The sequence below is a fragment of the Bubalus kerabau genome, chromosome 6 (genome assembly GCF_029407905.1).
Source record: "Bubalus kerabau isolate K-KA32 ecotype Philippines breed swamp buffalo chromosome 6, PCC_UOA_SB_1v2, whole genome shotgun sequence".
NCBI classification, from domain to species: domain Eukaryota; kingdom Metazoa; phylum Chordata; class Mammalia; order Artiodactyla; family Bovidae; genus Bubalus; species Bubalus kerabau.
In genome coordinates, this window is record NC_073629.1 from 83,520,172 (window position 1) to 83,540,777 (window position 20,606).

The following is a 20,606-nucleotide window of genomic DNA, read 5'->3' on the forward strand; positions in this document are numbered from 1 at the left end:
ATTTGTATGACTTAATGATCATGCAATAATCATTGTCTGACTTGGAGTCACAAGAAGCTTCCTCTCAAAACATTGGTATAACTGAACACTTCCTAACTTAGCTTACTGTGTTCTTCAGTTTTCTTAAAAGATAAAATTTTTGTGTCAGCAATCTATACTAGTTGTTAACCATAGCTGTCTCTTGAGTGTTACAGAAGCCCAAGTTCTGTCCTAGAACTACTCCATCAGAGCTCATAAAGTAATGTTAAGGATGTTTTATTTTTAAAGATCTATTAGTGACTCCTACTCCTTCAACGCTTATGGGTGGTGTTCTGAGCTCTTAGTTTTAAAAGGTCCCATTGATTCTGAATGTAGAAAGAGGTATGAACTGTGACTTTTTATATCGCACCATCTTGTAAAAGAATTTGTAAGACATTAACTGTATAGATTATTAGTTGACTGGTACTCTTATTTGTTGAAGTGGGGTATAGCAGTGTTATTCCAAGAATTATATATTCTTTGGATTTTTAATATTCTTAATATCAGGAATGTCCTTTAACAAGTCATAATTATTTACCAATTTAATATTTAAAGTGAAAATTTAACCCAGTTTTTCTGTGCCTAAAGCCTTACGTTCTCCAGTTTTGGATTCCTTAAAGGTATACATCTACTTTAAAGGAAAACTAGGTATGACAGTTAAGATGGACCAATAAGCGCAATTTCTATTTGAAAATTTCTTCACCTCCAACTGTCAGAAAGTATGAGTATTATTAAAGGTAATTATGCATGTTTATTCTCTTCTATGTATATATGTTTATAGTATGTTTGTGTGTATATATACATACACACATTCTTTTTTAAAAGAGAATCTAGCTATATATATGGTAAAAAATATGCAAGTAAAAAATTCTTCAAGCATTTGTATACATTGTTGTTAAGCAGTTTACATTTTATTGTTCTGGTTTTTAAAAAAGTTAAATTTAAGGTCTCACCTCTAAGTTTGATGTACTATATACAGATCGTGCAGAGTATGCTTATGAAGGAATACAAATTAGTCCATGCCCCAAAAGATTTACTAGGATACAGAATTATTTTCATAAATACACATAAAATTCTGAAGATAGAAGAGGACTGACTACAGGTTTTCTGAGATATTTTTCAAAGTGATTCAAGGCACAAAATGTACACTGTTGTGAATACATACATATTCCAGAGTTTGTGCCTGTAATATAGCCCATCTAAGGTTTGGTTTATGATTTACAAAACTGTATGTACTGAAATGAGATTCTGCTTCTTAGCTGAAAAACCATAAGACCTATAAACATCGTGTAGCTAATTACTCCAAAATATGGAGATACAAATACAAGCACTTTATTTTAAAAAGCAAACACAAAAGATAGATGTAAATTCAAAAGTGTTTAAATGCTTCCATTCTGAATAATTCAATTAAGAACCTATACAAGTTTGTTCCCAGAAGCTAATGTATCACTAGTCTCTACTAAGGAAAATGAATTCTAAAAATTAATATGGTTTTCAATAATTCAAATTTCACTATTTATATAAAAACCTAGAGACCAATAATATCCAATAGCTTCAAAAGATAAGCTACTTTGATGTAATCAATTTACCAATGTTTATCCATGTCTGTTTAATATATACACAAGGAAAATACAATCACTCTATAATTTCTTATAAAATAGCAAGTAAGGAGTAGATGTAGGAGATGTAGAAGGGGAAAGAGAATTCAAAAAGTCCTTCTCTTCAGTAACTTTCACTTCAGAATCATCAAAAAGCAACCATTTCCCCTCATACTCCTTTAAGCTTTGCACTACATATGAAATTTTGTTCTCAAAACCACTAATGTTAATGCCTGTTTGGTCACTGGATTCCTTGTTACTATCAGATTCATGGGTCCCATTAGTATTGTTAGTCTCAGAATTTCTATTTTCAGGAAGTGCTGTACTGGCAACTTTATCAGGATTAGACGCTTTGTTGTATAACTCATAATCTGCCTTGCTCTTTTGTCCTCCAAGAAGTCCAATAGCTTCTACATTTTTTTTGTTCAAAACTTTACTTGGCTGGTTATTTCCACTGACTCTAATAGACACTTCTTCATTGTCATAATTTTCAACCACACCCCTTACTTCCTCCTCATTCAATGGTTCTGGCTTACCTATTTCACATGTTTGGTCGATCACAAAATTTTCCTTATCTAGTTCTAAACTGTTAAGGTCAGTGACTTTAACAGAAGCAGTATAGTGCCCACTACTAATTGTAATGCCACTATGCATCACAACTGCAAATAATCCATAGCTGTCGTTGGTTGGCTTTGTGCTCCATTCTTCTAGTGACAATTTAAGAGGTGTCAGTAAAGGAGTGTTGATCTTGGAAAGTCCACCACCATAACAGTCAAACCTTTGGAAGGAAAAAAAAAAAGGTTTTCCGGGGTTCCACTCTATATATGCAGTTTTACACCAAGTTTTCAGTTTTACTTGTGAAACCAAGTAAAAAGGCTGAATAAACCCTTAATATTTACTGGTCATATGAATAAAAACAAAATGAAAACACCACCCAAATTTTGTATGACATTTACACAAATACTGAAATCAGTACTAATAGGTGCTACTGTGTAGGATATATGGCACTTCCCCCTTTTATTTTCCTAATTTTGTACAGTAAGAAAATGACATTTAAAAAAACCACTGATCTTCAAATCTCTTTTCCTGTAAATCTAATAAATCATTTTAGTGTGAATTCTGTCTCTACAACCAAGATTTGGGGAAAAGAAAAAGCTATAACTGTAGCAAAGAAAAAGTCCACTGAAAGAAAGGGTTATGTCATCTTCTGGCAAAATAAAATGTGTGGAGAGCTCCTGGTAAGTTCTCATGGTAATTTCAAACAATTCATTAATATAGAAAGGAATAAAAGCTACAATGACATTATATCTACATGTCAGAAAAGTCTATCTAAAATTAACTGGAATTTTGATATTTATTATTTTTAAATCTTTCAAATACTTAAATGTTCAACTATAGAAAAATCTCTTCATACTTGTTTTATTTCCTGGCTTACTTAAAACTAAAATAATTTTGCTTGTTTCTCTCCCCTCAAATAAAAATGCTGATGTATAAATTTGTTCCTTGCTTTAATCAAATCCATTAAAAAGGAATGAAAATGAACAAATCATATGTAGCTGGATGCTGACAGCAGGAAGAGATGAAAGAGGTTTTAAGGACAATCCCTATGAGTGGTGAAGCTGAGTAAGGTCTGTATTCTAATGATGTTTGTTTTTTGTCATCAGAATTGTGTCTGAGCAGCAACCCTCTGATTGGTTATACAACCTCTGTGTACTTGTAAAATCCATATAAGAGGTTTCCCAAGGTGGCACTACTGGTAAAGAACCTGCCTGCCAATGTAGGAGATGTGGGTTTGATCCCTGGTTTGGGAAGATCCCTTGGAGGGCATGGCAACCCACTACAGTATTCTTGCCTGGAAAATCCCATGAACAGAGGAGCCTGGCAGGCTGCAGTCCATGGGGTTGCAAAGAGTCTAACATGACTAAAGCAACTTAGCACACACACACATGTATAAGACATATTTTATGTTATTTATTGAATAAAATGATTTTGATAGTCTAAGAAATATTAGCAAGAGTTAAAATGATCTTTTTTTTCCTTTATAGTAAATATCATAGTATTTTGAATAAAACTTTAGAATACTCACTCCAAGCCACTAGCAGCAAAGCACTTCAAATGAATAGTTATAACTTCAGGCATTTTGTCAAACAAAAGACTTCGTTCTGCTTCAGTATAATGATGGCAGTTTTCACAGAAATATTTATCTTCTCCTACAATCCTTTCCACTGAAGCAAACTGTGAAATTGCCCATCTCAGGGTCTTCATTTCTGTTTTTGGCTCTGGAGAAACTACACAAGAGAATCCTGTCACTCACAAGTGAAAAATCTCTGAAAAGCTAAGCTACAACTTTTTATATTGAAAATTAGCATGCATTTTTAATTGACTAATTCTTCCTAAATAATAACTAAAGAGATTTCTTTTTAGTTTCAGAAACTAGTAACTTTCTTCAACAGAGCACATACCTCTAAATATTTCATATCTGGTAAAAAAAATATTGAGGAAAAAGAGACAGCAAAATCAAGATAAGCCTACTCTGACTCCATGTGAGAGATTTTAGTTTATATTTAAGTCGATTTACAGTATCTAAACAGGTAAACCAGTCTCAATCATTTCCCATGACATTACTCTTCTTTTTGTGGTTTACACAAGATAGAACATTAGGTTCAAATATGTTTTCAACAAAAATATCCTCAACAGCTCAGATATTTGAGTAGCCAAAAATTAACTTATTAAAGCATTTCATTTTCTCATTATAACATACTCTATACATCAAAATAAAGATGCCACAATTTTCAAATATAATCAACTATTAACAAATGAAGTTATACGAGAATGATTATATTACACTAAAGACAGTTTCTTTTTCTCAATAATTATATAAGCTACTTATTAGACTGTTTTGTTGAGGAAAACTGAAATTATTCCATGATCCGTGCAAGACTCAGATTTTGCTTACTTTCAGAATTCTCCTCTACTTTGGAAAGCTCATCTTCTTGCACTGGTACACTGATGTCTTGAAAATCTTCTCTTCTTTCTGTTAAACTTTCACATTCTAAGCAACGAGTCCGTAATACCAGCTGACCTTGAAATAATTTCTCCACTAGCTCAAAACCAATTTGCTCTGCACCTAAAACAAAAAAAGGAAAATACAAATCTATACAGATGAGTTTTTCAGTACAGCCCAAATAACCATTATTCCATTTAAAGTAGACCATGAATAAAAGGCTGATTTTCATATTGCAACTTGCTTATTAGCATTAAGAGGTGACAATCATGTAATATAAACTTACTGTAAAGAAAATTTTGAATATATGAATTACTGTTACCTCAATGAAGAGTTTCAACACAACTGTGTCTTAAAACTCCCTTCCCAAAGATATCCAAAATGTGTCAGTTCTACAAATTTTCCCTGAGATCTGTGTGAACCTAAGTAGAAATCCAGTTCAAGTATGATATAACTAGTTAGTAAATGCAATTTCTTTCATGAGTTTACGTCAAATACTGCATATATAAAGGGATAAAATATTCCCTTGTCATTAAGATGTATTAAACTCCCCTAATTTATAAACATAAATTACTATTACCTTAAGACACACACACAAACTACATATAAGTGCACTGCTTAAAAAACTAGTTCATATTGTGTTAAACTTCTCTTAAAACTTATACCAGATGTATATGCATCTAAGAAAATTCCAATTCTGCAGCTGTTAATCTTCCTATCAATGTTCAAGAATAAATTATACTGACCTTTGTTTATCGGCTTAACTTCATTAACATTAATGGGCATATCATTATTCCCTGGAGACTCAAGTTCACAATCATTAGTTGTATTATCATTGTCATACTTCCCCAAGTCCTCTTCAAGATCATATTCATTTTCTTTACAGTGTCCTTTGGATCCTTGGTTTGTTGCTATTTTACCCATACTACAGAACTTGGAAAGAATGCTGGGTTGCTTAGCTGCAGACTTTAACCAATTTATTTTAACTTTTGATTTCCTTTGGGAGGGTCTTGTACTCTCATTTTCAGAAATGTGCTTGGGGATTATTTTAGGAGAAATCTCTAATGTATCTCCTGCAGCTTTTCTTTTTGATCTGGTTTGTCTCTGGTTTTCTTCCGAAGACTGGTGTTCCTTGGAGATTTTAACTTTTTTTTTCATGTTACCAAATTCAGCATCACTTTTTCTTTTCCCATTTCCTTTTGGGAGTTTTTCTTTATAGTCTTCAGAATGCCTCATATTGTCCATCTCCATGCTGTTATTATCACTCATTTCCTCTTTCTGATATTCTTCTACCTTAGTAGATAAGTCTTCCACGTTTTTTACTTCTTCTTTTTTTAGGAGTTGGCATGTTTCTTGAATGTTTCCCAAAATACACTGTAATACTTCCTGTGCATCATGCTGTAGATATCCTTCATACATAGGGTTGAGTTCCCTATAAATAAAAATTTTCATTTCATCTATTCTAGTTTTGAAGATATAATACCAAAACAAAAAACCACCTTGCCATTACAGAACTATTGAAGTCCAGAAACATTTATTCAGCTACTAATCTGAAACTCCCTACCTAAACTTTTAACTGAAAAACAAATTTAATCTCATTTTCATCACAAATACTTTAATCTCCTAAATATTGTTAATAATAGCTAATAGTACACAATGTTTACTATGTACATTTTATTCAAAATGGTTTATATATGGATAGATAGATATTATGGCCTTGCAGCACAGCTTGTGGGATCTTAATTCCCTGACTAGTGATCAAATCTGTGCCCTCAGCAGTGGAAGTGCAGTCTTAACCATTGGACTGCTGGGAAAGTCTCAAACTTTTCATTTTGGAGGATGTGGTGCATGGGCAAGCTGCACTGCTTGTGGGATCTTCATTCCCTGACCAGGGATTAAACCCAGGTCCTTGGGAATGAAAGCATGGAGTCTTAACCACTGGACCACCAGGAAATTCCTTCTAAATGCTTTTTATATTAAATATGTAATCCTCACAATAACCCTATGAGGTAACTATTATATCACCACTATTTACAGATAACTTCTCTAGGTCAGTCACAGAGATGCAAAAGTCAGGCTTCAACATACTCCTGGCCACCAGGCTACACTGCCTCTTAACAAATGTGTGGCAATATGTTACATCTAGGTCTATTCCTAAAGGATGAAATAATTTTTAAAGACTTAAAATCCTGTAATATTTTGGATAAAGCCTTTTTATATATAGGACAAAGTTTCACTTTTTAAAGACAATACTATAAAGAAATCTAATTCAGTTAATAGTTTTCTTCTGAGTACACACAACAAAACCAGAAGGCTTGGGATTTGTTGTTCTTGTGTATAACATATTTTGGATACAGACCAAAGGATTTCTATCTGAAATCCTTGGGACCAAGTATATTTGGTAATTCAGAAATTTTCAGATTAAAAAAACCTGGCAGGTAAGTAAAATACGTACCACTGACAAGATAGGGACAGTATTCCCTAATTATACACATTACTACTTCTACAGAAATGTATGAATATTCACATTACAGGTAAATATGAATATAAACTCATACAAATTCAGATTTAATGAATTTAGTACCAATCTTAGGAAAAATTTCCAGTCTTTTGAGCCTCTGGGATATCAGGAATGTAGACCTGTAGTTTCTGCTTTCCTTGCCATTTATTCCCCCCATTGTTCACGTAGCACTGTCCTCCAAAGAGAGTAGTAAGTAGCTAAATTGGAATCCAAAAAACAAATAATAGGCTATACCTGAGTGTGTTAAGTAGTCGCCTTGGCTGAGTAGCAAGTTCATCAGTGTACTTTTCTGGATTTAATAGAAAACTAGCCTGAAGCTGTTCAACTGAAATGATCAAGGACTGTAAGCTGCATATTAGTTCATAACTTGCCAAAGAATCTTCTTTGCAGTTTCCCTGTCAAGAAACACACCAATATTTTTATTTATGAACAAATTAAGTAACTTACCCTTTTTCTCACTAGACAATACTAGCTTTTCTAACTCTAATTTCATAAGACTAATTTTATGGAAGTATACAAAATAAACTTCAAAAAAAAATTTAAGCATATTTTTGGTTACTTTCTATTATGTGAGTAATAATGGTTTTTTAATTATGTAAGTCAAAGGTTTCTTCAAATTTACATAAGTAGTAAAAATGAGTCACTCTGAAAATACAATAGGGTAAAAGGGCACAATATATTGTTATGGTGGTATGTGTGAAAGTGTTTACTGATAATCAATAAATCAAGAGGACTGGAGAAAAAAATATAAAAGTGGATATAATTAAGCAAACTGCCTACCCCATAAGAATGAAAAATAATTGCCAATAAGAAATTTAATTTTCACGTGTAAATTTAAGAGAAATAATCTTGGTCATTCTCCCAAATCCTCTGTGTATTTATTACTTTTTCATTTCTAAGCAAGTGAGTTTTGTTAATTTTATATTTTACCTTATCTTTTTGATTGGCTTCATCTTTTAGGGCTTCTTTCTTCCTTGAAATAATATTAAATAAGTGCTTCACTCCAGATTTAAAACCAGGACAAAAATATAATACCTATAAAATGAGACTGTTTTGAGTATTTACAAAAACAATATACCTAAAAAAATCATTAAAATGCTATCATGCTTTTTGAAGAGCATGTTCAAATAAGTATTACTTAAAATTTTGAGATTAAGATGTGTGTCAACAATTGTTCTCTTTCATCATAGTAGCCCACTATCTTTCCTCTGTAGCAAAGCACTGAGCCTGAAGTGTATAACATGAAACATAGTTTCAAGGAGTAAAACATGTATCAGTTCAGTTCAGTCGCTCAATCCTGTCAGACTCTTAGCAACCCCATGGACTGTAGCATCCCAGGCTTCCCTGTCCATCACCAATTCCTAGAGCTTATTCAAACTCACGTCCATTGAGTTGTGCTGCTATCCAGCCATCTCATCCTCTGTCATCCCCTTCTCATATCACATAGAATCAACTGGACAGAAAACTAAAGGTTTGGTATCTTCAATTTACCCAACATCTACTCAACTTTGCTATCCCAATGTTAATATATCATTTTTTCTTACCTCAAAGGAAATTTATAACGTACAATTTAGAATCATGATTATTTTACCCCATTATGTTTCATTTACAATCAATGGCAAAGGCAGTATGGACAACTGAAATCCTCCAATAACCTAGATTCTCAGAAAACACTGTTACATTATTCTTTGCATACTAAAATTTTATGATATAGCACAACTGTCAACTTACCTGAAGTATACTATTAAGATAACAAGTATTGCCGAGATTATTCAGTCCCACAAATGGTAGCAAGTTTTCTCTCTTCTCACAGTTTATAGGCGAGGACTGTGCCGCAGGAACAACTTGATCACTATTAAGTACAGAGAAGAGAAATGGATAACGAAGTAAAATCTTAAAGTAGAAATACTACTTCCCTAGACTTAGTCTTTTCTCCAAAGTTGTAGATAAGTACATGGATTTTATTCAGATGGCATTTTAACAGAATTCATCTTTACAGGTGTAAAAACTGCTGAACATCCAGAATAAAAGTATTACAAGCACTTTAACAATATTACAGCCAACAAGCTTCAAACAATTCCACTAAAGGTCTGCTAATCTCACTTTACAAAGTAGAAAACTGCAGAACTGGTACTATGATTTATTTGTTCAGCCAACATAACATTTTAATCAAGTAGTTTAACTCTGAACAGAATCCTGTGAATATGACAATATTTGGGAGAGGCTGCACTAAGTCAGATTCTATTAATAAAAGATTAAGAGGAAACCAAGTCTATGAAGATACTTACTTATACAGCTGTCCCTCACTTAAAAATGAATTGTTCAAGTTTATAATTCTTTAACCTCATTTTAACAAACAGTCTTCACAGCATTTTTATTTATTTTACACCTGCTGGCTTTTATTCTTAATACCTTAAGGTGTTTATAGGCATGAAGCTGGTAACAAGAGGTTTATACATAATCTCCTAAACTGATTATTGGTAAATACCAATACTAGGAAATTACACAGGGGACCAAATATACATTAGTCATATAGCAGAGTGACTGTGTGTTGAATTTAGAGCAAAGTGTAGACTCTAACTAGAACATTATTGGTGAAACAAAGAATATCATTCTGTTCTGATTTCTTTTCAATCACTGAAGGATTTATTTCATCAAAAATGTATCTTATAGGTTTGAGAATTCATGCACTAGGTAGGACTACAAAGTGCATCTCAGGTAACTGTCAGGTCTTCCGAACCAAAAGCCCACCACAAATTTCTTTACCCTTACATGAAACATATTGCACTACAATCAGGTTTAAACTGAAAAATAATTTTAGTCAACAAATACTTTGTTGACTAATTTTAGTCAACAAATACTTAGTCTAACTGGACAAACACAATTTCAGTGAGTTATAATATTAACTGTGATGTGATCTCGGTGGGGAACCAGCAGTTTTATCCAGTTTCTACTATACACTGCTAGACTTGTCTCACTAATGTGTGTTTTTTTATGTCCCATGGCACCCCACTCCAGTACTCTTGCCTGGAAAATCCCATGGACGGAGGAGCCCGGTAGGCTGCAGTCCATGAGGTCGCTAGGGGTCGGAAGAGACTGAGCGACTTCACTTTTACTTTTCACTTTCATGCACTGGAGAAGGAAATGGCAACCCACTCCAGTGTTCTTGCCTGGAGAATCCCAGGGATGGGGGAGCCTGGTGGGCTGCCGTCTCTGGGGTCGCACAGAGTCGGACACGACTGAAGTGACTTAGCAGCAGCAGCATGGACTGTCAGGTCAGAATGATTGTAGAAATCAAACCAAGTTCCCTGCTTTTTCATTGATACAGAATTTTTACAAGTATAGAAAACCTAAAAATAACATACATACATTTCAGACCCTTTATATTCAGAAGTCTTTTCTTCATTTTCTTGAGAATCTGTGAAATCCAAGGCTCTCTTGGTTTCCTTTTTTTGAAAAAACTTCAAGGAAAGTCTGTTTTTTTTTGATGGACTACCTCTTGAAAGCCCATTACTTTCACTAGGTATGACACCAGGCATTTTCTCCTCAAATTCCAAGCAGTTGACAGGAATTAACTTATACAGGGATCTTGTAATCACCAATCATATCTGTTAATCAGAGAAAAGGTTATTAGTTTTCAGTTATCAACTGTAGGCAATAAAATCATTTCTGAAAACAAATTTACCAAAGAACGGTACTAATTAGAACTTTGTAGTGGAAAATCTAATGCCCACCAATAAGAGGCAGTTAATGTTTACTGCTTAAATGAACAAGCTGCCATTTGTCCTTAACTCTTAAACAACAAAAAAAAGTCATGATACTGAACTTTTATTAGCCTGCCATTAAATTTAAGAGGAGCATCACAAAATACCCCACTTTAGTAAGAGATGTGTGGTAAAGTATTATCATTAAAGGGTAAAAACTTTATCATCTGTTAGTTCATCCAGAAAACACTGAGCAGCAGTACAAGGTGGGAAAAAGGATGAATGGGAAATCAAAGGAGTGTTAGAAGTGACTTGAGTTCTTCTTCCAAAGTCTCTTCTAGTTATATGGAATAATCTACTTAAAGTATAATCTACATACAAGAAAAGGCCTATACCTAGTGTTTACACCTAAAAACTTGTGTAATAAACTATTCGAAGTTGAGATAATCGTGTAAAACTGCTGTATTTTGTGTATATCAAATTCTTATGCACTAGAAACCAAAATATACTGACTTTCCAAACTTTTTCTAACTATAGAATTAAAATACTGCTTGAAGTAGGAAAAAAGAAAAGCTTCCCTTGTGCAAACTTTCTTCCCTGTTTTATAATAAAACTTGTTTGTTTTTTTTTTTTTAAAAAAAGGCTGTATTTGTGGTAGTCATTTTACACTTCAGTCCTGTTTTTCATTGGGAAGATATTAGGAATAATTATCTATTACCATAAAATCAGTTAAGAGTCCAAAAGCTCAGCAATGACTTTCAAATATAGGTAAAGGATGAACTAAACTCACACCCTTAAGCATTTCACTCAGCTGCCTCTGAAGTGGGAATTCACAACACTAAACTCAGCAGTGAAACATGCCCTTTTTTTTGAGACATCTCAGGAAAACCTAGAAAGCAAACCAATTTCCACACTCCAACTCAATTTATTCGTATGAAATGCTATCACTAATGGTAAACTAGCCTGCACTACAGTGTCAGGGATCCCTAAGCATAACTTGTGATTCTTGTAAAAGGTTGTTCTTAGGAGCCAATTCTAATAAACGATGGAAACTGGATTCTCTGAGAGAATAATCGGACTTAACAACAAAAAAACGACCCAGCAGCTGAAATAACTATCAATCCTAATCAATAAACCAATCCTCAGGGCTCCTCAAAGCAATGATTAAACATTAGCCCTACCTAGACTATGTATCAGTTTACCAGGTGCCATATCTTAAGCTATACCACTTCTTGCTCCTCGCTGTCCTATCACTGGGAGGCTGTTACGTCAAAAATGTTTTTCTGAATCAAGTTTCGCAGAAAACACAATATATCGAACATTAAATGTTCTTGGCCAAATGACAGTGTGAGCACGAAGTCCCATCAGTTTCAGGTTTTTTCCTCTAATATGGCACAACTCAATTCTTTTCACGAAAAACGAAAAACTAGGATAACATCCTCGACAAAGGTTTAAGACACGTGGCGTTCTAAAAACTTGTAGAACATCAAAAAGTTAAACTGCGCGGTAAAATTTAGCGATCACCGACACATAACAACGTGAGTGCAAACATTTCTTGTCCCTACCCCGCACGCTGTAGGAATGGAAAAGAAACTGAGGAGATGACGGACGGTGTTGCTGTCCGTATCCGTCAGACGCGGCGGGCACCAGGCGGGAGGCGTCTGAGAGCAAAACCATAACGCCCGGCCCCTCGCCCGCGGAGTTGGCCTATTTACGCCCAGCCCGCACCTGCCCGAGTCCCCAGCGGCGGCTGGAAGGGGCACGGCCCGCTGAGTGGAGGGCTCGGCTGGCAGCTGGGCGGGGCCGCGGCAACCCGAAGAGCCGGGGGTCCTCCCCGCGGCCCCCTTGGGCGCCGGCCGAACTTGACGCGGAGCCCGGGAACCGGCCCCTCCTCCGCGGGCCCTCCTTACCTGATCATGGCCCAGAGCGAGGTCCGCGGCGGTGACGCCGGCGAGTCCAACCCGCTAAGTGCGGGTGCGACAGGTGAGCCCCTTCTCCGGGCCCCCGATCCTCAGAAAAGCTGACCCGATCGCCCTCCTCGGGGGAAGTGACCATTCGCGCTCAAGAGCGGGAACCCGGGCTGCAGCTCGGTCCTGCCTGGCGCGGGAACCAACTACATCCCCGGAGCGGCGACCTCCCGCGCCCGCCCCCGCCCCGGGACGGCAAGGAGCGCCAGAAGCGGCTCCGCTAGCCGGGCGCCCCAACCGCTAGGGTCTTCCTCACTCCACCACCGACGGGAACTTGGCGCGTTTTCCTCTGTCTCAGGACCCCCGTGTTTTAGCCTCCGCCCGCGCCAGCGCCGCGATTGGAGGCGGCGTCCTACGAAAGTGCCGGTTCTGGTCTCCACGCTGCAGAGACGCGAAAGGCCAGAGCCGCCTCGCGACCGCCACTCGCCCCTCTGGCACGCCCGGACTCCGGAACCAGCTGGAACGGTAGTTGCCCCAAGATCGTAACGGGTTCTGCAGTTTCAAACAGCGCAGGCAGCGTCACGGGCAGCTCGCGCGGGTCCTCGCTGAGGGCGCGCGCTGGGAGCTAGAGGCCTGGCCGGCGGGCTCGAGCCTCACACACACACACACACACCCCCTCCCCCCGCCCTTTTTTTTTAACCATTCGTGCGCGAGAGCTGGGGGAAAAGCGTACGGGTCGGGAGACGGGACAGACAGAAGATGGGACGGGCTCCTTGCTCTGGAAGGAACCGCCAGGTACTCAAATCTACCAATCCGTGATGACAATCCCCAACCCTGCCCACCCGCCTCCCAAGAGGAGCCAATCAGAAGTACCTAGGCAAAAAAGCGGACTAGGTGGGCGGGGAAAAACAGTTCAGCCAATACCAAAAAGAAGAGAGGAGGACTCCAGCCAATCATTTTTGGACATAGAGAGTGTTCCTCAGGCGCTGTTCCCTTCCTTGGGCTCTCATTGGCTCTCTAGTGCGCGCTTTCGCTGCCGACTGTTAAATTTCGCTCTGAGTTTTGTGAATCCTCGAAGGTGGGACGCCCGCGAGGGTGTGGTTTCCGGAGCTAGGCCCACAATAAATCCCGCCCCCGTTTCCTGCGTACACTGCTGGGCGGAGTTATCCGGAGATTAGTTTCTGAAAATGGCCGACTTCCTTGCTTAGTCCATTGCACTTGGGATTTCTGTATCGAATCGCAGCCCCAGGTCCTAGGCCACCCAGTAAAAACAAGCGCCGCAGTAAATAATAGTAGATTCTCTCTCAACTGAATGCTACAAAGTTGAGACTCCCTTTTCAGCCTCTGCGCCTCATTTCCTCTTGCTTACCCGTTCCCCTTCCTGACTGGACAAGAAAACGAAAGAGCGTTCTTAAGGCTCAGCTCTGGCTGACACAGCTGCAAGGGGATCCTGCGCCAGTCCTTACTAACGCGCTCAAAAACGGCAAGGCAGGCCTTACCGGGTTTCTGCTGCTGTCTGTTGTACGCCTACCTCGGTGAGCTACCTCACAAAGCAAGTGTAGTGAAGAATAAGTACAATCCAAATTGATTTAACCAAGCGCGTTTTTAGGTGCCCAGTATGTGCAGGCATTCTTGACATGAGTTACAAGGAAAGGAAATAAGGATTGTGCTCTCTTGGGTAATAATATCACAGTCTTGACATTTGAGTAGAGAGCTAAAAGAAAGTGCAGCCAGCCTTGGAAGAACCTGAGGGTGAATGGTCCAGGCAGGGAGAAGGGCAAGTTTAAAAGTCTTCAGGGTTCATGTGCTTGGTGTTTTGGGAGGAAGCAAGGAGGCCAGGGTGCTTAAAGCACAGTTAGCCTAGCTTTAATGACTGTGGGAAATGAGATTAGTGATATGGTCAGGACTCTTATTAAGCAGGGTAAGGAGATGGGAGCCGTTTGATGTTTTTGAGCTGCGGCATGGATAATCTAAAATGGCTGCTTGTGGTAGTAGACTGTTAACTTTCTAAAGTGCAAGCTGGAAGATCACCCAGAGAATAAATTAGATTCTCACCTTCTAATAAATTAGAAGGTGGTAGCAGTGGAAATGTTGAGAATGAGTAGGATTTAGAATATATTTTGAAGTAAAGCCAATGGGATCTGCTGATAGGTAAGAAAAAGACAAAGTGTTTTGTTTGTTTGTTTGTTTTAAACCAAAGTGATAGGATAGTGGTTGTCCTGGCTAAAATGGAAAGCATTGAGGTAATAATGGGTTTGGTGGGAGGGGTGGTTCTTAGACATAAAGATTGAGATGTCTGTTTCACATACAAATAGGGATACTGAGCCAACAGATTTCAAGTTTGGGGGTCCATAGAGCATTGTGATTAGGAGATAAAAATTTGAGAGTCACCAAATGGTGTTTAAATCCACAAGACTTTAAGAAATCATCTAGAATGGTGGTAGTGGTTGTTCAGTTGCTAAGTTGTGTCCAACTCTGTGATACTAGCCTTGTTTGTAGTAATGCTTCCTAAAACCCATTTGACTTCAGACTCCAGTATATCAGGCTCTAGGTGAGTGACCACACCATCGTGATTATCTGGGTCATTAAGACCTTTTTTGTATAGTTCTGTGTATTCTTACCACCTCTTCTCAATCTTTTCTTCTGCTTCAGACTCTAGGAGGATGAATACCAATTATAGTTTTCTATTCTAATTTTCCTAATTCTAGTTTCCAGTTACATTTAAGATCCTAGTGTCAGCAGCCGCTACTCTTCCTACACAATTGACAGTATCAGTCGTCAACATTCAGTTGCATAGAATAGGATCCTTCCCCTGGTATAAGCAGGAAAAGCATTGAATACTTGGGTGTCATCTGTGTGTGCTCAGTCATGTCTGACTCTTTGTGACCCCTTGGACTGTAGCCCTCCAGGCTCCTCTGTCCATGGAATTCTCCAGGCAAGAATACTGGAGTGGGTTGTCATTTCCTCCTCCAGGGGATCTTCCCGACACAGGGATTGAACTCATATCTCCTGGGTCTCTTGCATTTGCAGGCAGATTCTTAACCACTGAGCCACCAGGGAAGCCCCTTGAATACTAGGGAGTGTTGATTAAAGAGACTCTAAAATAATTTTTCAGGAATAGTACCAAAGTCTTCGCAGAACCAGGCCGCCAAAGTGTAGTGACTCTTCTGTGATTTCAAGAAAGGATGATTTCTAAAACCACACTGGCAGTAATCATGTATGCATGTGAGAGTTGGGCTACAAAGAAAGCTGAGCACTGAAGAATTGATGCTTTTGAACTGTGGTGTTGGAGAAGACTCTTGAGAGTCCCTTGGACTGCAAGGAGATCCAACCAGTCAATCCTAAAGGAAATCAGTTCTGAATACTCATTGGAAGGACTGATGCTGAAGCTGAAACTCCAATACTTTGACCACCTGATGCAAAGAACTGACTCATTGGAAAAGACCCTGATGCTGGGAAAGATTGAGGGCAGGAGGAGAAGGAGACGACAGAAGGTGAGATGGTTGGATGGCATCACCGACTCAATGGACATGAGTTTGGGTAAACTCTGGGAGTTGGTGATGGACAGGGAGGCCTGGCGTGCTGCGGTTCATGGGGTCGCAAAGAGTTGGACACGAATGAGCGACTGAACTGAACTGGCCCTGTGTTGTGTGGGAAATTACAAGCATCAGAAAGCTGCCTGTGTTGCCAACTCAAGACCACACTGTACCCAATACCAACAGAATACATCCTAAGTCTTGCCTCTTAAGGCCCACAAAACTAGTGGTTGAACACCGAGACTTCTGCTAATGCTGCTTCAGAAATACCAAACACCTCCACAACTGTGCTTGTCAGAAGCAATGACAGACATCCATATCAGGCTTGGAGTATTTCTGGCAATAAAATTCATGCAAAAATTAAAGTGTTTCTGATCCTTTTGCTTTCAGTCAGTTCTTTGTGGGAGAAGTTAAAGCCACTGTTCTTTCCTAGGTATAGTTTTCAAGCCCAAAGATTCTTTTATTTCACTGTTTCTGTGTGCTATGCTGTACATCACTCTCAATGACAAGTTAACTAGGAGGCATCTGAAACAATGGGATTCAACAGGTTGACAGCATTCTTAATCCAATATTTGTCAACTTTGTATAACCGAGTGGCAAGCAGAGTTCATTCCAAGGCTTTTGTTCACAGGCACTGTTTCTATGTGCTTTGATGGGGAGATGTATAACAAGTTGCTGGGTTGTTTTTTTCTTTTTTTTTTTTTTAGGGCTTTAATGCTCCAAATCCACTCTTAATCTACTTAGGTAATAGAGTTTTCCTCTTAGCAAAGCAATGTACCTTTCTTTCCATCTGTACTTGCAAAATTGGTTAGCTCAGGTCTGAGTTCATTGCTCACAGAACTTTGCTAAAAGTGGCAAGAAAAAGCCTGTAAATACCAAGTTCATAAATTTTTCCAATTTTCCATCATGCCACAAATAATCTTGCAGCTGGGCAACAAGGGTCACCAGTTTTCCATCTTGTGATATCTGAGTCTTTACTGCCCAAATTCTTCACTGCCCAAATTCTTCAACTAAGCCAAGACTATATATCTTTTAAGGTTACATGCAACATAAATTTATAGGGATCAAATAGATTAACCTATGAGAAGCAAAATATTCCAAGTGTCCTTAGCCAACATGAATATTTATCTCCTTATCACATAAACAGTGATAAACAGTGCAAGGGAGGCAGTTTAGATTCATATGGTGATTCCGTGACCATCGGGGACCTAATTTCCTCCATTCTCAATGAGTGGCTTCGACCTATGGTCCAGTATAGCTGTTTTAAGTTCCAGCCATAGTGTCTATATCCTAAAAAGCAGAAATGGGCTTTCTCTCAAAATATGCTACTATGATGGCTCCTAGGAACATGGGGAAATCGATAATCCCCACTGAATGAAATGCCAGAAGTGCTAAGGGAGGCCGATTGGACAAGAAGGGATTAAAAGACTCTGGCAAGTGGGTGTGCTAAAATGTGCTATACTACAGTGCAGCCAGAAGTTTATGATAATTATGTTCTGAAGGGTGGCCCAAAGGACACAGTATTCACCAAGACTATAATGCAGACTTTGGCGCAAAGGGCATAAGCACACTAAAAAGTTCAATGGTGACTCTCTGCAAGTCATGGTTGAAGGTAGCAGAGGTTTCTCAAAACTTGGCTCACTGATAGCAGTGGGGATGACAAGATGCCCCCAAATTGAGGCTCAGCAGCAGTACTCAACTTCCAGGAGCCAGGGGGTTACAATTATTATAATGTGGACATGATGCACACAGTTATGGAGCCAGTTAATAAAACATGGTGTTCTTAGAGGCAAAATAGATAAGACAGCTAACAAAGGTCCTATTAGCTTGTATCAGCAGAAAAATCAAGGGTAGAATGACCAGGAGATTAAGGTCTGTAACCCAGTAAAGTTACGATTCCTTAATCAGTTTCCACAGCTAAGCCAGTTTATAGATCTAGAACCCACTGACTGAAGAGGACCTTGGGTGGAAGGACACTGATGCGCTTCAACAAGTATAAACAGTAATGATTTCACCAGTCCACCCCTGAAGTATATTTGGTCATTTACTTGGGTAATTATACCTTGAGGAAATAGGAATACCCAGACATTTCAAGGACTGTGAGACACAGGGTCTGAACTGACATTGATATCCAGAGACCAGAAGCATCATATGGCCCTCAGACTGAGGACATAGAGAGGCCAGTTAATAAATGGGGTCATGTCAAGGTCCAACATAGAATTGGCCCATTGGATGTGTGGCCCCACCCAGTGGTCATTTTTCCTAGTCCCCACATATGTAAGGGGATTGACCTATTTGGCAATTGGTACAAACACCTGTGGAGTAGAAGCTATCCTAGTTCAGAAGTTCAAAAGGAAGCTTCTGATAACACCTCCCCTCTCCAGCCAAACATGGTATGGGAAATCAATATTGTCTCTGAGTAGGGAGGTGGCAGAAATTAGTGAATTTTAAAAATTTAGAGGTACTGATTCCCATCATATCTCTGTTTGACTTACCATGTGGCCCTGAAAGAAATAGATGGACCCTGAACAATAACAGTAGATTACTAGAAGCTCAAACAGTTGGTAGCCCTGATGGTAGCTGCTATGCCCAGATGTGTCGTATTTGCTAGGGTAGATTAATACAGCCTCAGGTATTTGTTACACATCATTGATTTAGTGAATGCATTCTTTTCTGTTCCAATCAAAAGCAAAGATCAGAAACACCTGGCATTTCCATGAAATAGACAAAAGTTCACATTTACAGAGTGGCCCAAGGCTACGTTAACATTCCTACTCTCTATCATAAAATATCCTTGGAGCAATCTGGACTTTCTGAACATCCTGCTGAACATCACATTAATCCATTACATCAATAACATCCTGCCGATTGGGCAAATTGAGCAAAATATAACTATCGGTAGGATAAAAGGACTAAGAGTGTATATGTGCAGTGGAAGTGCGGAGGAGTGTGTTAAATCCTTTCCTTCCTATTGGGAAGTCAATAGATGATGACTAAAAAGGCATTAAGAAGTAGAAATACAAACATGTCATCTAAACAGGTGGAATGAGCTAAAAATTGGAAGGGACTGTTTTGAGGAAATGTCTTGTTGAACCCATTTAACCCTTTAAATCATGTACTACTTTGAAAACAACTTAAAAAAAAAAGAAACTGGTAAATGAACTGTTTTCTGATTTCATTCCCAGAGAAAGAGCAGACAGGCTCAACAGGAAGGTGTTATTTGGTACTGGCACAACAGTTCTTCCAGCCCCCACCTGGGTACAGGGTAAAGAAAGACTCAGCATGAGAACCCCTTGACCTTCATTCAGCATCTTTAGTAATCACAAATAGCAAGCAACCTCACCACAGCTGGTAAGACCACCGTCCAGTAATTAAATTAAAAAAAATCATTTCCACAAATTAAAGTCTACTTAAAAGGTAAAATCCACTTGGCTTCAAGATTTTAAATTCTCTTTCACAATCTAAAGACCCAGGGTCAAGTGGGAGGACCTCCCACGCCTATGAAGAAAGGAATGCCTTGCTCCACTTCCTTAATGTTTGGTAACAATACACGAGAATGTTGGATCCCACCACAAAAGGATACCCCACATCCAAGGGCAAAGGAGAAGCCCCAGCAAGACAGTAGGAGGGGTGAAATCACATTTAGAATCAAACACCATACCTGCCAGACACTCAGAGGGCTCAAACAAGCCTTGTGCACAGCAGGAACCAGAGACTCCACAGACTGAGCCAGAACTGTGAGTGTCTCCTGCATAGGTACGGGTCAGCAGTGGCCTGCTGCAGGGGTAGGGGCTCTGGGCGCAGCAGACCTGGGTATGGCATAAGCGCTCTTGGAGGAGGTTGCCATTAACCCCACCATAGTGCCACCAGAACTTACACAGGACTGGGGAAACAGACTCTTGAAGGGCACAATCAAAACCTTGTGCTCACCAGGACCCAGGAGAAAAGAGCAGTGACCCCAAAAGAGACTGACCCAGACTTGCCTGTGAGTGTCCAGGAGTCTCTGGCAGATGCATGGGTCCATGGTGGCCTGCTGCAGGATTGGGGGCACTCAGTGGAGCAGTGCATGCATGGGACCTTTTGAAGGAGGTTGCCATTATCTTCGTTACCTCCACCATAGTTTGGCCTCAGGTCAAACAACAGGGAAGGAACACAGCTCCACCCATCAACAGAAAATTGGACTAAAGATTTACTGAGCATGGTCCATCAGAATAAGACCCAGTTTCCCTTCAGCCAGCCTCTCCCATCAGGAAGCTACCATAAGCTTCTTATCCTTATCCATCAGAGGGCCAACAGAATGAAAACCACAATCACAGAA

The 20,606-nt window shown here is 39.0% G+C and overlaps 1 protein-coding gene across 4 annotated transcripts; it reads right to left on the reverse strand.

Annotated features, from left to right (window-relative positions):
- Positions 1–1,326: 1,326 nt before the first annotated feature.
- USP1 (ubiquitin specific peptidase 1) lies at positions 1,327–20,405 on the reverse strand. 4 transcript variants are annotated; one of them, XM_055585650.1, is made up of 9 exons: positions 20,272–20,405; positions 10,511–10,749; positions 8,873–8,993; positions 8,072–8,176; positions 7,376–7,536; positions 5,367–6,052; positions 4,573–4,743; positions 3,703–3,904; positions 1,327–2,394 (listed from the first exon to the last, which is right to left on the reverse strand). In XM_055585650.1, exons 2-9 carry the CDS (start codon positions 10,678–10,680, stop codon positions 1,659–1,661), a joined length of 2,352 nt encoding a protein of 783 aa, XP_055441625.1. In that variant the 5' UTR covers positions 10,681–10,749; positions 20,272–20,405; the 3' UTR covers positions 1,327–1,658. The 4 variants fall into 4 exon arrangements, with proteins under 4 accessions (XP_055441625.1, XP_055441624.1, XP_055441623.1 ...); XM_055585649.1 differs by lacking the exon at positions 20,272–20,405 and adding an exon at positions 13,626–13,764; XM_055585648.1 differs by lacking the exon at positions 20,272–20,405 and adding an exon at positions 12,756–13,431.
- Positions 20,406–20,606: the final 201 nt, after the last annotated feature.

Excerpts from the sequence above, each read along its gene's own strand:
- USP1 (XM_055585650.1), bottom strand. The coding sequence starts at position 10,680 with ATGCCTGGTGTCATACCTAGTGAAAGTAATGGGCTTTCAAGAGGTAGT. Across the intron at positions 8,177-8,872 it reads ATCTTAATAGTATACTTCAG|GTATTATATTTTTGTCCTGG; the intron begins GTAAGTTGACAG and ends CTCATTTTATAG. Across the intron at positions 4,744-5,366 it reads AGTTAAGCCGATAAACAAAG|GTGCAGAGCAAATTGGTTTT; the intron begins GTCAGTATAATT and ends TTTTTGTTTTAG.